The sequence below is a fragment of the Rhinatrema bivittatum genome, chromosome 1 (genome assembly GCF_901001135.1).
Source record: "Rhinatrema bivittatum chromosome 1, aRhiBiv1.1, whole genome shotgun sequence".
NCBI lineage: Eukaryota > Metazoa > Chordata > Amphibia > Gymnophiona > Rhinatrematidae > Rhinatrema > Rhinatrema bivittatum.
In genome coordinates this window covers 17,799,475-17,816,073 of record NC_042615.1, presented here as the reverse complement: position 1 = coordinate 17,816,073, position 16,599 = coordinate 17,799,475, and the positions used below count along the sequence as shown (strand labels likewise).

The window sequence follows — 16,599 nt, the reverse complement described above, 5'->3', positions numbered from 1 at the left end:
ACTAATCCCACGCTGATTCCTTCCCATCACCCTGTTTTCAATTATCCAAATACCCTATTATCAATTTCCCACACTGTGTTCGGCCACTATATCACCCAGGGTCTTCTCAATATATCTGTATCCACACAGGATCCCTCCAATGCGTCCTGAACCAGACCTGCTTGGAAGCATGAAGCAAAATCTTTCAACTTTCCTGTTGATCTCTGAAGCAAATAAGTAGACTGTTGGTTGATCCAGAGGTCAAATAGACTCTCCACCATTTGTTGATCCAAGGACCACTTGTGTGGTACACTGTCTTGGCTGAGGTGGTCTAACAAAGCGTTTAGGGCTCCTGGAAAATATGTTATGTGCAGATGAATTCTGTGACTGAGCTCCCATGCCCAGATCAAGCGAGTTTCCTGACAGAGGGCAAAGGAGTCTGTGCCCCCTTGCTTCTGTAGAACATGCTTCCTGTCAGAAGGAAAGCCTACAGTGCAGTGCAAAGCTCTAGGAAGTTAATCTTGAAAATGACTCTCCACTGAAGGACCATGTCCTCTGAGTGCGAGCCATACTTGATGATCTCTCAATACCTTTGTGGAGGCATCAAGAGAAAGAGTCACTTAATGAGGTGGAACTTGCAAATGGAGGCCCAAAACCAAGGACTGACGATTTTAATCATCACTGAAGGGCTGCTTTCTTTCCAATTGAAATTCTCCCAAGCCAGAAGTTTGTTAAGTCTTTGTAAATATAGGATATGCCTGAGTCCACTAGTTTTCTTGGAAATGAGGAAACAGTGGGAGTAAAACCTCTGGCTTCATTCCTAGACAGAAGCTAGTTCAGATGAAGATGGGCAGAATGAGATGATTCTGATTGAAAACTGTAGGGCAGGCAAGACAAATGTATGTTGTAACCAAACTCCACAATCTTTATGACCCAATGATCCTCTGAGATCTTTTTCCACTCTAAGAGAAAAGACCTGTCCCTCCTCCTACTGGAGGTGGTGGGGAGCCAGGATTGAGACTCATCAAAAACTAGGTCCAGGCTTCACCTGTGGCTTTTGCAGGGCCTTAAGTTGTGGTCTTTCTTTTTGGTGCCTTTTGGCAGGAAGCTGTCAGGTCCTAGGAATTTGTAGAAAACTTCATAGGAATCTGTGATGGATATATGGCGCCCACCAAAAGCAGTGTTTTTCTACACTTTTCATCCAACTTTAGAAACTCTTCTATTTTTTGTTTTGTTTTTAAAAAGGTGGCACTTAAAATTCCTATTTAGGGGCTGCCAATGCAGAAATGAAAACGAGGCATATGGAAAAATATGTAGAGAGAGGGTCATGAGGCAACAAGTATGCAGGAACCAGCGCACATACTCAGTAAGACCTCTAAGAGATGGATCCGTTCAATGCCAATGGATGACATCACTCACCAATACAGATCTATTTGTCAAGGAAGAAAATATCAGTGGGTATGTTTATCTGCGGATATTGTACCAACACTCCAAGGGAAACAAAATAGATACTTTCTCATTGAAAACTGCCCAGAGTAAAATTACTCGCAAGAATTTGCATCTGCTTTTACTGCAGATGTATCTTCTGGCAAAATACACCACACAGTTTTGAAAATGCAGAAAGGAAAATTAGTATCCTTACTTGATAATTTTCGTTCCTGTAGTACCACGGATCAGTCCAGACTCCGGGTTTGGCCCCCCCTCTAGCAGATGGAGACAGAAGTTTACCAAACAAACTCCGCCTCATATAGGCTAATGCCACCTACAGCCTGGCAGTATTGCTTAATGTCAAAGCAGAATGGATTATAAAAAACCCAACTAACTATATACAGTAACCGCAACAACCGGAAAAATTGGCTCACTGACCCCTCAGCTAGGATCAGCACCCATTGGCTGCCGAACAACCAAACGATCTGCAAGAAAGAAGACAGAAATACAACAGTGGGGACTCTCCAAACTGATAAGACCCCAAATCAGGGCGGGGCTCTGGACTGATCCGTGGTACTACAGGAACGAAAATTATCAGGAAAGGATACTAATTTTCCTTTCCCTGTACGTACCCGGATCAGTCCAGACTCCTGGGATGTACCAGACCGTTATCTACTTGGGATGGGATCCGGAGAGGCCCACACGCAGTACCCCAGATCCTAACATCCCTGTCCCTGGCGCTTGAACATCCAACGGTAATGTCGAGCAAAGGTGTGAAGCAACTTCCATGTAGCCGCCCTACATATTTTCCTCAGGTGACACCTGATTCACTCTCCGCCCATGAAGCCGCCTGAGATTGAGTGGAATGCGCTTGAAGGCCTACTGGCAATGGTCGGCCACTTAACAAATAAGCCGAATTAATGGTTTCCTTTAACCAACGAGCTATTGTGGTCTTGGAAGCCATATTACCTCGACGAGGTCCACTCCATAGCACAAACAGATGATCCGACACCCTGAACTCATTGGTAAGTTCCAGGTAGCGGAGCACAGCTCTGCGAACATCCAACTTATTTAGATCCTTAAGAGCGGGATCCGATCGGTTGTGCTCGGAGAAAGCTGGTTAACTCCACTGACTGATTCACATGGAAAGTACGCAGGGAAACACCCGACTCAGAAATCCTCAGGAAAGGATCCCTATATAACAACGCTTGAAATTCCGACAGCCTGCGAGCGGAGGCAATCGCCACCAAAAATACGACCTTCAAAGTGAGATCTTTCAATGTATCCCTAAGCAGCGGCTCGAAGGGCGCCGAACAGAAGGCCTTAAGGACAAAATTCAGATTCCAAGACAGACATGGGTCCCGTACAGGAGGTCTTAAATGTTTTACCCCGCGTAAAAAAACGGGAGACATCTGGGTACGCCGCCAAACTGAGGCCATGTATGGTACCGCGCAAAGAACCGATGGCGGCCACCTGTACCTGCAACGAACTCCAGGACAATCCTTTGGCTATCCCATCTTGAAGAAAACTCAAGACCTCTGAGACTTCCGCCTGGGTAGACTCAACGCTCCTGGCACGACACCATGTATTGAAAACCTTCCAGAGCCTGACATAATACAAGGAAGTAGAAACCTTACGGGACTGTAACATGGTAGATACCACCGCATCCGAATACCCCTGGGAAGTCAGATGCTTCCTCTCAAAAGCCATGCCACTAGACAAAAGCAGTCGACCAGATCGAAATAAACTGGACCCTGACGGAGCAGATCCGGCAGGTCCAGGAACCGCACTGGACCGTCGATGGCTAGATTGATCAGGTCCGCGAACCATGGACTCCTCGGCCATTCGGGAGCGACGAAAATCATCTCCGACGGATGCACTTCTATTCTGTGAAGAGTTCGCCCGATGAGTGGCCAAGGAGGAAACATATATAGCAGAATCCCCTCTGGCCAGGGGAGAACCAACGTGTCCACACCCGGCTCCCTGCGATGGGCAATGAAGCATGGCGCCTTGGCGTTCCAGAACGTCGCCATCAGGTCCAGCCAAGTTATTCCCCAACGGGTACAGATGCGATGAAAGGCTTCATCCGCAAGTTCCCATTCTCCGGGATCTAGGTAATGTCGACTGAGATAGTCCACTCGGACATTGTCGATCCCTGCAATGTGAGAGGCCGCTATGCTGAACAGATTTCGTTCCACCCAAGCGATTAGCAACCGGGCTTCAAATGCTACTGGTTGACTTCTGGTTCCCCCCGTCGATTGATGTATGCCACCATAGTCGCATTGTCAGACAGAACGCGTACTGACTTGCCACGGAGGATCGGCAAGAACGCCTGCAGTGCTAATCTCACCGCTCTGGTCTTTAACCGATTGATAGACCACCGAGCCTCCTGTGAGGACCACCTGCCCTGCACGGACGTCCGCTGACAAACCGCTCCCCAACCAGATAGGCTGGAAGCCATGGTGACCACCGTCCAATCTGGAATGGCCAAAGGCACTCCCCGCCTCAAGTTGTCCTGGTTGAGCCACCAGGCCAGGCTGGAATGAGCGGAACCCGTCAAGGGTAACTGAATATGAAACCGTTCCAATACAGGGTTCCAGCGGGAGAGCAAAGCTGACTGCAAAGGCCGCATATGAGCGAAGGCCCAAGGAACCAATTCCAGCGAAGTCATGGAACCCAGCATCTGTAAGTAATCCCAAACAATCGGAGAGGGATTGTTTAGCAGTGACCTTACCTGCCTCTGAAGATTGACCCGACGTTCCTCCGTGAGGTGTACCGTGCCCTGTCGCTTATCGAACAGAGCTCCCAAAAACTCCAAGGACTGGGAGGGAACTAGATGACTCTTGGCCGGGTTGACTACCCAACCCAGAGCGTTTAGTAACTGTAACACACGAGAGATGGCTTCCTGGCAACTCTGCTCCGACTTTGCCCTGATCAACCAATCGTCCAAATATGTATGTACTAGGTATCCCTCCTTGCGAAGCTGAGCCGCCACTACTACCATGACCTTGGTGAACGTCCTGGGTGCAGTGGAGAGTCCGAACGGCAGAGCGCAGAACTGATAGTGGTGCCCCACTACACAAAACCTTAAGTAACGTTATTTATCTGCGCAGATGGCGATGTGTAGATAGGCCTCGGTGAGATCCACAGAGGTCAAACTCCCCCTGTTGCACCAACGCGATGACAGACTGTAGGGTTTCCATTCGGAAGCGAGGAATCCGGAGACATCTGTTGACCTGTTTGAGATCAAGAATAGGACGAAACGTTGCTTCCTTCTTGGGTACCAGAAAATAAATGGAGTACCGGCCCTGCCGGACCTCCCCCGGCGGCACTGGCATGATGGCCCCGAGGGTGAGAAGCCATTGTAGTGTCTCTTGCATCACTGCACATTTTGGCTCTTGACCGCAGGGAGAAACTAGAAACCGCTGACGGGGCCTGCGTGCAAAATCTAACGCGTAACCATGTTTTATCACCGAAAGGACCCACTGGTCTGAAGTGATTTTGGCCCACTTCTCGAAGTACAGAGTCAATCTGCCTCCCACCACTGGGACCGAGGACTGAGCCGACTGCCCATCATTGCGAAGGTTTTCCACTTGGAACGCTCTGTCCGGAACCAGGTCTTTTGTCCAGAGACAGGTCTTTTGAGCCTGCCTCGAAAGGACGAAGTGAAGGACTTCTGTCTGCTGGCATTGTGACGAAAGGAAGAACCCGATCTGCGAGAAGTCTGGGACCTCCGACCCCCGTGAAACCGATTCCTGGCAGAAAAACTTCCTATCGACTTCGGCTTATCCTCCGGCAGCCGATGAACCTTATTCTCACCCAAGGACTGAATCAGGTCCTCTAGCTCCTTACCAAAAAGAAGCTTACCCTTGAACGGCAGGGAACCCAGGCGCGCCTTGGAAGAGACATCCGCTGCCCAGTGGCGCAACCACAATAGCCGGCAGGCGGATACCGCTGAAACCATAGACCTGGCCGAAGTGCATAGCAAATCGTAAAAAGCTTCTGCGCTGTAGGCAATGACCGCCTCCAGGCGACCCGCCTGAAGAGCTTCCTCCTGGGACAAAGAATCATTGGCTAGTAGTTGCTGCACCCAGCATAGACCGGCCCTCAATAAAAAATTGAAGTGTCTGCCCATATCCCTAGGGCAGACACTTCAAAAATCTTTTTAAGCTGAACTTCCAGTTTACGATCTTGTAGGTCCTTAAGTGCCATGCCCCCCCGTAACCGGGATAGTGGTCTTCTTCGTGACCGCCACCACTGCGGAATCCACCGTAGGAACCTGTAGAAGTTCAAAAGCCTCCTCGGGCAAGGGGTATAACTTGTCCATCACTTTTGTCACCTTAAGACCCAAATCCGGAGTGTCCCACTCCTTAAATAGTAAATCTGTTGCTGAAAAATGAAAGGGAAAGGACGAAGGCGGCCCTCGTAAGCCCAGAACCACTGGGTCTGTAGCTCCTAGACGTGACTCCACCTGAAGCAGCTGAATCCCTAGTTCCCCCAAAATAGCTGGGATGAGAGGTCCCAACTCATCCCTGCGAAACAGGAGGACCACCTTTGGGTCATCCCCGTCCGCCCCATGAGCCCCCCTGAGGAGTCTCTGTGTCTCCCTCCACCCCCCGTGGGGGTTGAGAAGGCAAGTCCCGCTCGTCCAGGTCCTCTGATTCCTCCGAATCCGAGGAAGGCTCAGGGTCAGGTACCGGGGTCCTTAGGGGCTTTGGTCTGCGGTCAGATGAGGCCCCTGCATTAGGAGGGCCCCGAGGCCACTTTGAAGGAATGGGCTGGGATTCCAGTGAAGGGGGTCTTTTCTTATGAGCCCTCCGGGCCTTAAAGGCCTTATGCATGAGCGGAACGAAATCTGACGAAAAGAAAGACTCCGAAGAGGTATCATCCGTGTCCCTGGCAGCCGGATCCTCAACATTTAATGTGACCCTCGGCGCCGGTCTGCCCCCTTGGGAACTCCTCGTTGAGATGACAAACTTTGGGGAAGGTGCTCCTCCTCCCCTGGGGCTGCCTGCACTGTCACGTTCCCCGCCCCCGAAGACGACAAAATGGCAGCCACCACCAGGAGCGTCGACCCCGAGGGACCCAAAATGGCGCCCGTTCCCACGCTTGCCGGGACCGGGCTAGAGATCATGGCAGGCAGCTCCCCAAATGCTCCCATGAGCGTTTGCACGTGCAGGACCACTTGTTTCTGCGGTGCGGAGGCCCCTTTGCCTCCAGAGACACAAGAAGTACAGAGCCTGTCTAGCGATAGGCGCTTGCGCCGCAGGCCCGACATGCGGCCGGTCTCGGCATGATCAGGCTGGCCAACAATTGCACTCCCTAACTCCCCAAAAACGCTGCGAAAAAGCGCCAAAATGTCCGTGTCCTGTCCCCCCCCCCCCCCCCCCGCGCGAACGGAAGGGCAAGGGAAGAAGAAGCGAACAAAAAAACAATTATTTTTTTTTTACACTTTAGCCTAATCCTATCTAAAACCCTAGACTAGGCCCCACCAGAATGTAGGCTTGGCACGTCCTCCACCTGCTGGAGACAGAAGAATACTGCCAGGCTGTAGGTGGCATTAGCCTATATGAGGCAGTTTGTTTAGTAAACTTCTGTCTCCATCTGCTAGGGGGGGGGGGTCCAAACCCAAGAGTCTGGACTGATCCGGGTAAGTACAGGGAACTACACATATTGATTCCTCCCCCTGGGAACACCTCCAAGAGAATGTGGGTAAAAATAAACATTATGGAATAAAGTACATGATTTTCAAAAAGCTCTATTAGCTGCATAAGCAGTCATTTATACAGATAAATGGTTTTGAAAATTGCTCTCTTAAGTGGCGGCTATATAAACACCCTCTTCAAGCTTTTGTTTTTATTGGGATATACAATATAGGTCTATTTTATTGGTCATATGATAGAGGTTTATAAAATAATGAGCAGAATGGAACAGGTGAACGCAAATCAGTTGTTTATTCTTTCAAAAAGTACAGACTAGAAGACATGCAATGAAGTTACTAAATAGTACATTTAAAAGAATTAGGAGAAATATTTTTTTACTCAACGCATAATTAAGCTCTGGAATTTATTGCCAGAAGACATGTCGAAAGCTGTTAGTGTAACTGGGTTTAAAAAAGGTTTGGACAATTTACCAGAGGAAACATCCATAAACCATTATTAAGGTGGATTTGGAGAAATTCACTGCTTTCCCCTGGGGTAAGCAACATGGAATCTGTTTACCTTTTGGGATCCTGCCAGGTGCCTATGAACTGGATTGGCCATTGCTGGAAACTATTCTAGGGTTGATGGATCTTTGGTCTGACCCAGTATGGCAAATCTTATATTCTTATGACACCCCTAAGCCATGATTTACTAAACTTTTTCCCAGACACAGAATGGGAGAAAAAAATCTTAGTGAATATTTATACATCAAACTCTTATCTCAACTAAAGCAATAAACAGGGTGCTTGGAGGCTAGAGTCCATTCCAAAGAACAACCATTTATTTATTTATTTTTAACTTTTATATACCGATGTTCCTGTATAGGATACATATCGCACCGGTTTACATATAAACTGAACAGTCGCTGTGAGGCGGATACAAAGAACATGAAGTATAATGAACAAAGGATTCATGAGACAAAAAAGTTATGAGGTTTACACACCTTTCCCGATGTCAGCAGCTAATCTAGTTCTTGCAAAGTCTAGAGGATATACAAAACATAAAGATGTCGCTCCTGCTGCTCCACCAGATGCTAGATTTGCTAAAAACCATTTCCAGAACTGAAACACAAAGTTGATTGTGTATAGTTAATAATACCAAAGACTCACATTCATCACATTTACCTTTTCTTAATCTTTCTTTTTATGGAAAATCAAGCTGAAAAAGTACTGTATGACAGACACTTAAAATGGGTAAAAGTTCTATGCTCTAAGACAGGGTGGCTAACCTTTTATGCACTAAGAGACAAAGAACTAGAATGCACAATACCAAAGAGCCTCGCATTTTCAAGAAACAAGGGGTAAGGGTGAGGAACAGGATCCTATGAGGAGCAGGGAACGAGGGGCAAGGTTGGGTGTCCCCTTTCAATATCTCCAGCAGTATTTCTCAGTACTTCCATCCTGTCCCCATCAGTCTCTAAAACCTTCCACCAGTCTCTCTCTCCCAGTTCCCTTACCGTGTCCTGACCAGTTTCTCAATCCTCCTAACTTGTCCTAGCTAATCTATTAATCCTTCCATCCTGTCCCCATCAGTCTCTCTTTCTCAATCCTCCAGTTACTTTCATTCCACCACCAGTCTCTTTTAATCCAATCCTATCCTTTACCCACCAATCTCAATCTCTCTCAATCCCTCCACCCTATGCCCACCAATCAGTCTATTCCTCCACCAGTCTCTTTCTCAAACCTCCCAATTTGTGTCTCTCTCACAATTTCTCCACCCTGTCCACAACAATCTGTCTCTCAATCCTCCCACTCTTTCCCGACCAGTCTCTTTTTTGGCAGCTCTAGAATAACATCCCACACAACAATGATGAGTCAGCATCCCCAACATAACATGCCTCACCTTGTGTTACTACCCCTTCCCCAATCTCTGCAACAGGATCCCCATGATCCTTACCCTTCTCTCTCTTTCTCCATCTGTACACACCTACTCTATTTATTCCTGGTTGCACCCTTCTTTCTCTCCTTTCCCCCACCAGTAGCTTCTCTGGATCTCTCTCATACATCCTCCATCATTACTCCTGAACTTACACCCATCCCCTCTTCATCATCCCTTGTGTATCTCTCTCAAATCCTTCCCCCTCCCAATCATTATCTCTGGCTCCCTCTCATCCCTCCTATTACACCTTTGAATATCATCCTTCCTTCTCCCCTCTTCCCCACATCACCACTTCTGGTTCTGTAACCTCCCTCTCCCTTCACCATCTTTAGGTCTCGGTCATTCTCCTCCTCTCCCTTGACCACCTGTGGCTCTCTTTCAAACATCATCCTCCCACACACATACACACTGCACCACCTCTGGCTTTCTCTCATACATATCTTCATCAACACCTCTGCCTCACTCCTACCCTGACATTTCTTTCATCCCTCACCCCATCTTCTCTGGCTTTCTTTCATACAAACTCTTCCTCTATGGCTTTCTTGAACCCTTCTACTGCCTTACCACCAGTTGTTCTGAACTCCTTCTACATCAATAGCTAGCTCTCTTAGGCCAACTTATACTCCCTTAAACTATTTCACATACAACACACCTTCCACATGGCTCTCAAGCAACACCCTAGCCCTGGTCCCCTCATACCTGCTGCAGAATACATGGCAGCATACACTATGGAATAATATGGTGCCAGATAGCCCAATATCCATTGATGACTTCAGGGAGACAGGAGGGAGATGACATTTATCCCCCTTCTCAAATCTTCCCATCATTCACTCCCTTTCAACTCACTTCCCCTAAAGCATCACCCCTCTTGCTAGTCTCCTCTCACCTGAGCACTGATCTCCTTTTGCATTGCTCCTCCCCAAGCTTTCACTCCCCTTATCTCCCCCAATATTCAACATTTATCACATTGCCTCCCCCTCAAACATATAGCACTTGCGTTCACTTCCTTTCTCTTCCCATAAATCACTGGAGCCTGAATAGAGCTCCCAGGGACTCCATCCTCCCCTCAGCTGAGAAAACAGCAATCTTCTAGGACTGGGATAGTGCCCTCTCCAGTACTTCCTCTCTGGGCAGCACAGCAAAGAAAAGCCCTCTATTCTAACAGCAGATGGGATGGAGGTTGGACAAGGATGGGGAAGGCAGGATCAGGGCACTGACTGCTGTCTTGTCAGCTCTAGCCTTTCCTCCTCCCCTTCTATCATCCAGTGCTTCTGGTTCCAGATAGGAAGGGAGTGAAATGGCAATTGAAATTATGCTTTCCAAATTAACTTGGCCACTGCAATCCCCCCCCCCCCCCCCCCCAATTTACAAGAATTATTTCTAAGAACAATTTTTAAATTATCACTTTCAACATGAAAAATGCTTTGATTGCTCTTGGGTAAGGTATAGCTGTGTGACAAGGTAACAGTTTCCTGTTTTCATCTGGCACTGTCCTGGCACTGTCCTTTTAGCATCAGAGGGAAAAAGGAAAATGCAGGATGCTTCAAGCCAGAGCTGTGTCTGACAACTATTAGCCATTTTACCGGGTACCTATGAGTTTTCAACTGATTTTATGTTATTACTATAAAAACATGTGGCTGTACAGTGATAATGGTATGTTGAAGTGCCCCTTTAAAATATTTTACTTAGCACACAATACAGTATAAAAAAATGCATTCAGGATTTGTGTGCAAATGCATCCTTTTTAACCAAGAAAAGAAAATTATTACTTACCTGCTAATTTTCGTTCCTGTAGTACCATGGATCAGTCCAGACAGTGGGTTATGTCCCCAATCCAGCAGATGGAGTCAGCCAAAGCTTCGAGGGGGCGTCACCATAAGTACTACTACCCCCTCTGCAGGAGTTCAGTATCGAGTATATCAAAGCCCGAGTAAACAAACCCCCGTATTGGATCAAGTTGAAAGTAAACGGCAACAATAAGCCGCTTAACCTAAGTAAGGAACTGCAACCGTCCCACCAACGGGTAGGAGGTGATGAATACAGCGTGTCAACCCAACAGGGCACTGTGACAAACCGTGAAAACTGAGAAATCGTGAAAGACAGAAAACACGACTGTATCTTAGAACAACAGCCAAGCAGGATTAGAACCCAAACGCGGTGGGCGTCTGGACTGATCCATGGTACTACAGGAACGAAAATTAGCAGGTAAGTAATAATTTTCTTTTCCCTGTACGTACCTGGATCAGTCCAGACAGTGGGATGTACCCAAGCTTCCCTAACTCGGGTGGGGTCCTGCGAGGCCTGCACGTAGAACCTGTTCGCCAAAGTGTCCAGAGACAGAAGAGGCGAGGTGCAGACGATAGTGCCTCGAGAACGTGTGTAACGATTTCCAGGTGGCTGCGCTACAGATTTCTTGAGAGGAAACCGAGCGAGCTTCCGCCCAGGGAGCCGCCTGAGAGCGTGTAGAGTACGCTACAATGCCGGGCGGGAGAGTCCGCCCCACCCCAACGTAGCAAACGGCAATGCCGGCCTTCAGCCATGGTCGTCTTCGAGGCCTGAGATCCTGTCCTAGGGCCGGACCAAAGTACGAAGAGATGGTCAGAAGTCCGGAGGTCATTCGTAGCCTCCAGGTAGAGGAGCAGTGTGCGCTTGACATCCAGGAGTCGGAGAGCCCTCGGCTCAGAGGAGGAGAAGGACGGCAGTCCCACCGTCTGATTGACGTGAAACGTAGACAGCACCTTCGGAAGGAAGGAAGGAACAGTGCGAAGAGAAACTCCAGAGTCGGAGAAACGGAGATAAGGCTCTCTACACGACAGGGCCTGCAGCTCCGAGATGCGTCGAGCGGAGCAGATGGCCACCAGAAACACAGTCTTGAGGGTGAGGTCCTTGATCGTCACATTCCGCAGTGGCTCGAACGGGGGCCCCGACATGGCACGGAGCACAAGGTTGAGACTCCAATGTCCGGGTGTTGCAGCAGAGAGCCCCCGTCGCGCAGGAGCGAACATAGGGCGGCCACCTGAACCCGGAGCGAGTTGCAGGCGAGCCCCTTGTTCACCCCCGCTTGTAGAAACTGAAGGATCTGGAGAACAGAAGCCGAAGCAGGTCTCGTGTTCTGGTCAGTACAACACAGCTCGAAAACCTTCCAGACCCGAGCATAGGCCACGGCCGTCGAAGGCTGTCGGGAACGCAACCGCGTGGACACTACCGCCTCCTGGTAGCCCTGGCGCCGAAGACGGTGCCTCTCAAAAGCCAGGCCGCAAGACAGAAGAGTTCTGCCTGATCGAAAAATACCGGGTCCTGGTGCAGGAGGCGGGGGAGATGTCCCAGTCGGATGGGTCCGATGATCACCAGGTGGAGAAGGTCCGCAGCCCAGGGCCATCTTGGCCACTCTGGGGCGACGAAGATCACAGTCCCCTGATGAGCCTCTATTCTGCGGAGTAGTCTTCCCACCAGTGGCCAAGGCGGGAACGCGTATAGGAGGAGATTTGTCGGCCACGGGAGCACTAGGGCATCCACTCCCTCCGCTCCTCGCTCTCTTCTGCGACTGAAGAAACGGGGAGCCTTGGTGTTTTGTGCGGACGCCATCAGATCCGTGTGGGGAGTTCCCCACCGCTGGACCAGAAGTTGCATCGCCTCGTCGGAGAGGGACCATCCTCCGGGATCCAGGAGCTGGCGACTGAGGAAATCCGCCTGGACGTTGTCCACGCCTGCGATGTGCGAGGCCGCCAGGCGGACCAGATGACGTTCCGCCCACTGCATCAGCATCGCTGCCTCGAGCGCGACTTGCGGGCTGCGAGTGCCGCCTTGGCGATTGATATAGGCCACCGTGGCCTCGTTGTCCGATAAGATCCGAACCTCCCGAATCCGAAGGAGTGGCAAGAAGTGTCGCAGAGCTAGTCTGACCGCTCTGGTCTCCAGGCGATTGATGGACCACTTTGTCTCCTCCGCGGACCACGTCCCCTGCGTGGCGCCGCGGCCGCATACCGCTCCCCAGCCGACGAGGCTGGCATCGGTGGTGACCACCACCCAATCTGGCAGGTCGAGGGACACGCCGCGAGCCAGATTCTTCGGATCCAGCCACCAGCCCAGGCTGATCCTGGCAAACTGCGGCAGGGGGAGGAGCATCTGGTAGTCCTGCGACAGCGGTTTCCAACGGGAGAGAAGTGCTCTTCGTAGGGGCCGGAGGTGCGCAAACGCCCAAGGAACCATGTCGATGGTGGAGCCCATCACCCCCAGGAGCTGCAGGTAATCCCAGGAGGTGGGAACTGGTAATGCAGAGAACCGCTGTATGTGTTCTCGCAGGGCGTGCGCCTCGTCCAGGAAAAACTTCGCTCGGATGAGCCAACCGTCCAGGTAAGGAGGAACTAAAATACCCTCTTTCCGAAGAGCCGCCGCCCCGACTACCATGATCTTGGTGAAAGTGCGCGGTGCCGTCGCCAACCCGAACGGGAGCGCCACAAACTGGAAATGTTGTTCCAGGATCTTAAACCGGAGAAGACGATGATGATCCCGGTGGATGGGGATGTGAAGGTAGGCCTCCGTCAGGTCCAAGGAGGCTAGGAACTCCCCTCGATGCACCGCCGCAATCACCGAGCGCAGCGTTTCCATCCGAAACCGAACCACCCGGAGGGATTTGTTGACTTCCCTCAAGTCCAGGGTGGGCCGGTAGGAGCCGCCCTTGGGTACCACGAAGTAGATGGAATAATGGCCCAAGCCCACCTCTCTGGAGGGCACGGGCGCAGTGGCGCCAATCTCCCGAAGCCTGTCCAGTGTCAACTGTACCTCCCTTCGCTTGGAGACCGATCCGCAGGGGGAGAAGATGAACCGTCCCTTTGGAGCGCGGACAAATTCCAACGCGTAGCCGTATTCTATGGTGTCCAAGACCCACTGGTCCGAGGTGATCCGCGCCCACTCCTTGTAGAAGAATGCCAGCCGTCCCCCAATCCGGGGGACGGTGGAGTGGGCGAGCCGAACATCATTGGGAGGACGTGGGAGAGGGTTGTCCCGTTCCCGAGGCGGGACGCCCAGGCCTACACCCACGAAGGGAGCGGGACCAGGGCTGCGACCTGGGGGCAGAGGGCCTGGAGACCGCCGGTCTGTAGTTCCTATAGCGCCGTTGCGCCCTGGATCTGGTGTGGGAGGACGAAAACGCCCTGGAGGGCCTGTACCTGTCCTCCGGCAGGCGATGGACTGCGCTTTCCCCCAGTGACTTGACGATCTGGTCCAAATCCTCTCCGAACAGGAACTTACCCCTGAATGGCAGGGAACCCAGGCTCGACTTGGAGAAAGTGTCCGTCGCCCAGTTGCGAAGCCATAGAAGGCGACGCGCCGCCACTACCGAGACCATGGATCGGGCCAGGACCCGAAGCAGGTCATAGAAGCAGGTCATAGGAGGCGTCAGCCCCGTAAGCCACCGCAGCTTCCAGCCTATCCGCTTGGGCGGCCTCCTCGGCCGGCAGAACCTGAGAGGTGAGAAGTTGTTGCACCCAGAGAAGACTCGCCCTCTGCGGAGACCTCGAAGACCCGCTTGAGGAAGACTTCCAACTTGTGATCCTGCGTATCCCGTAAGGCCGCGCCACCCGTCACTGGTATGGTCGTCCTCTTCGTGACCGCCGACACCGCGGAGTCCACTTTCGGAACCTTGATGAGATCCAGGAAATCCTCTGGTAGCGGATACAGCTTCTCCATGGCCCGACTGACCTTAAGGGAAGCTTCCGGGGCGTCCCACTCCCTAGTAAGAAGCTGCAGGAAGGAATCATGGATGGGAAACGCCCGAGCCCTCGGCAGGAGGGCTGCCAGCCCCGGATCTCCCTTCTTGGCCGACGTGACGACGGCGGGCGCTACTGGAGCGGGCGGGTCCGGCGGCGGATCGAGATTCAGCTCCTGGATCCAAGACCCACTTGGAATAAGTTCGTCCAGCTCTTCCCCCTGTGGTGGAATCCCCTTGGCCCCCTTCTCCCAGGTCCGGCCCAGGAGACGCCGGGCCTGTCACTGCTCCCTCGGAGCCCGCAGGAATCCAGGTGCGGGCGGGAGGCAGGGTGGCCCCCACACCCGCCGGGACGGGGGGGGCCTGAGAGGGAGGCGAGAGCCGCGGGACCTTGGCTGGAGACGGTGCTGCGGGAGCGACGAGGCCCTGCAGATACGCAGTGGGCATTAACAGTACAAAGTCCGGGGAGAATCCCGGCCTAGCCCCGGAGGGGGGGGGGGACCCCGTGGGACCCTGGCCCGTCAGGCTGTTGTCCGGCAGCCAATTCGGTGGAGAAACCTCGGGGGAGTCCCTGTCATCCAGCGCTGCCTGAGTCCCCTCAGAGCGCTGGGCATGTAAAATGGCCGCCGTTCCCGTCAGTAATGGGGGAGGGGCCGGCCCGCGCCGCCCGGGCATGCCTGTCAAAACCGAAAAATTCGCTAAGGAACTGCGATGGGCCCTCCCCCCCGGGGAGGCACCGGGCACAGATCCCTTCACGGGCAATCCGCGATCTCGGCTCACCGCAGGTCGAGCAACGTGCTGGCCGCGGCATCGTGAGCACTGCTGGCAACGGAGGAGACAGGCAAAATAAACGAAATGCCTCGGGGGGGGCCGCGAAGGAAAAACGCCGGCGCGGGGGGGGCCCGAGCGGCCTGCACTGCCCGCCGATGAAGAACGGTTCCGCGGGGGGGGCCCGAGCGGCCTGCACTGCCCGCCGATGAAGAACGGGTGTCGCGGGGGGGCCCGAGCGGCCTGCACTGCCCGCCGATGAACGGTGCCGCGGGGGGGCCCTCCTGGCCTCACAACCCGCCAACGATGATCTCCCCGCTCACCTCCGCAGCCCACGAGGAACCGGCAAAATGGCTGCTGGTGAGGGAGAAAAACGCGGCGAAGCCGAAGCAGCCGCGAGCAAAATCAGCTGCAAAGAGAAACACAGAAGAATGCACTTACCCCGGTTCACAAGTTACAGCTAGCACCGAGAGAGAAAGAGAGTGAGAGACAACGCAGAGGGAAGTCACGCCGTCCCAAATTGAACCCTCTTTAACTTTTTTTTTTTTTTTTTTTTTTTTAAATAAAGCAAACTTGATCCAACAGAAACAGTGAGAGAAAAACAGAGAAGACAAGTAATCACTGTAAGAAATGGTTTCAGGCAATCTGGAGCAACCCAGATTCTACTACTCGCATCTGCTGGAGTCAGAAGATACTGAACTCCTGCAGAGGGGGTAGTAGTACTTATGGTGACGCCCCCTCGAAGCTTTGGCTGACTCCATCTGCTGGATTGGGGACATAACCCACTGTCTGGACTGATCCAGGTACGTACAGGGAAGAAATGTTACTACCTGTTAATTTTCTTTCCATGAATCCTGCTACACCAGTCCAATGAATGGGTTATGTTCCCCTACCAGCAGAAGAGGGCAGAGTATACAGCATTCCTTTTCATCATCATCGCCACTACTTAGGGTTAGTGTATCACAAAGGAAATCAGTATTCCTATGACAAAGCACTGAACAGATCATAAACATGAAAAAGCCTGTTAAGAAAAAAAACTTCACACGTCAAAATTGGGAGAGAAAATCCTCTTATAGCACACTACCTGTTCATGCCCTGAAGAGTCAGGAATAAAACATGTCAGAAAAGTAGATGGGA

The 16,599-nt window shown here is 51.7% G+C and overlaps 1 protein-coding gene across 2 annotated transcripts in view; it reads right to left on the bottom strand.

Annotated features, from left to right (window-relative positions):
- SLC25A31 (solute carrier family 25 member 31) overlaps positions 1-16,599 on the bottom strand; it is a 281,298-nt gene that overhangs the window by 180,705 nt on the left and 83,994 nt on the right. For both annotated transcript variants that reach the window (XM_029589803.1, XM_029589892.1), the window contains exon 3: positions 8,053-8,170. In XM_029589803.1, coding sequence (XP_029445663.1) covers positions 8,053-8,170 — 118 coding nt within the window. The remainder of the gene's footprint in view (positions 1-8,052; positions 8,171-16,599) is intronic.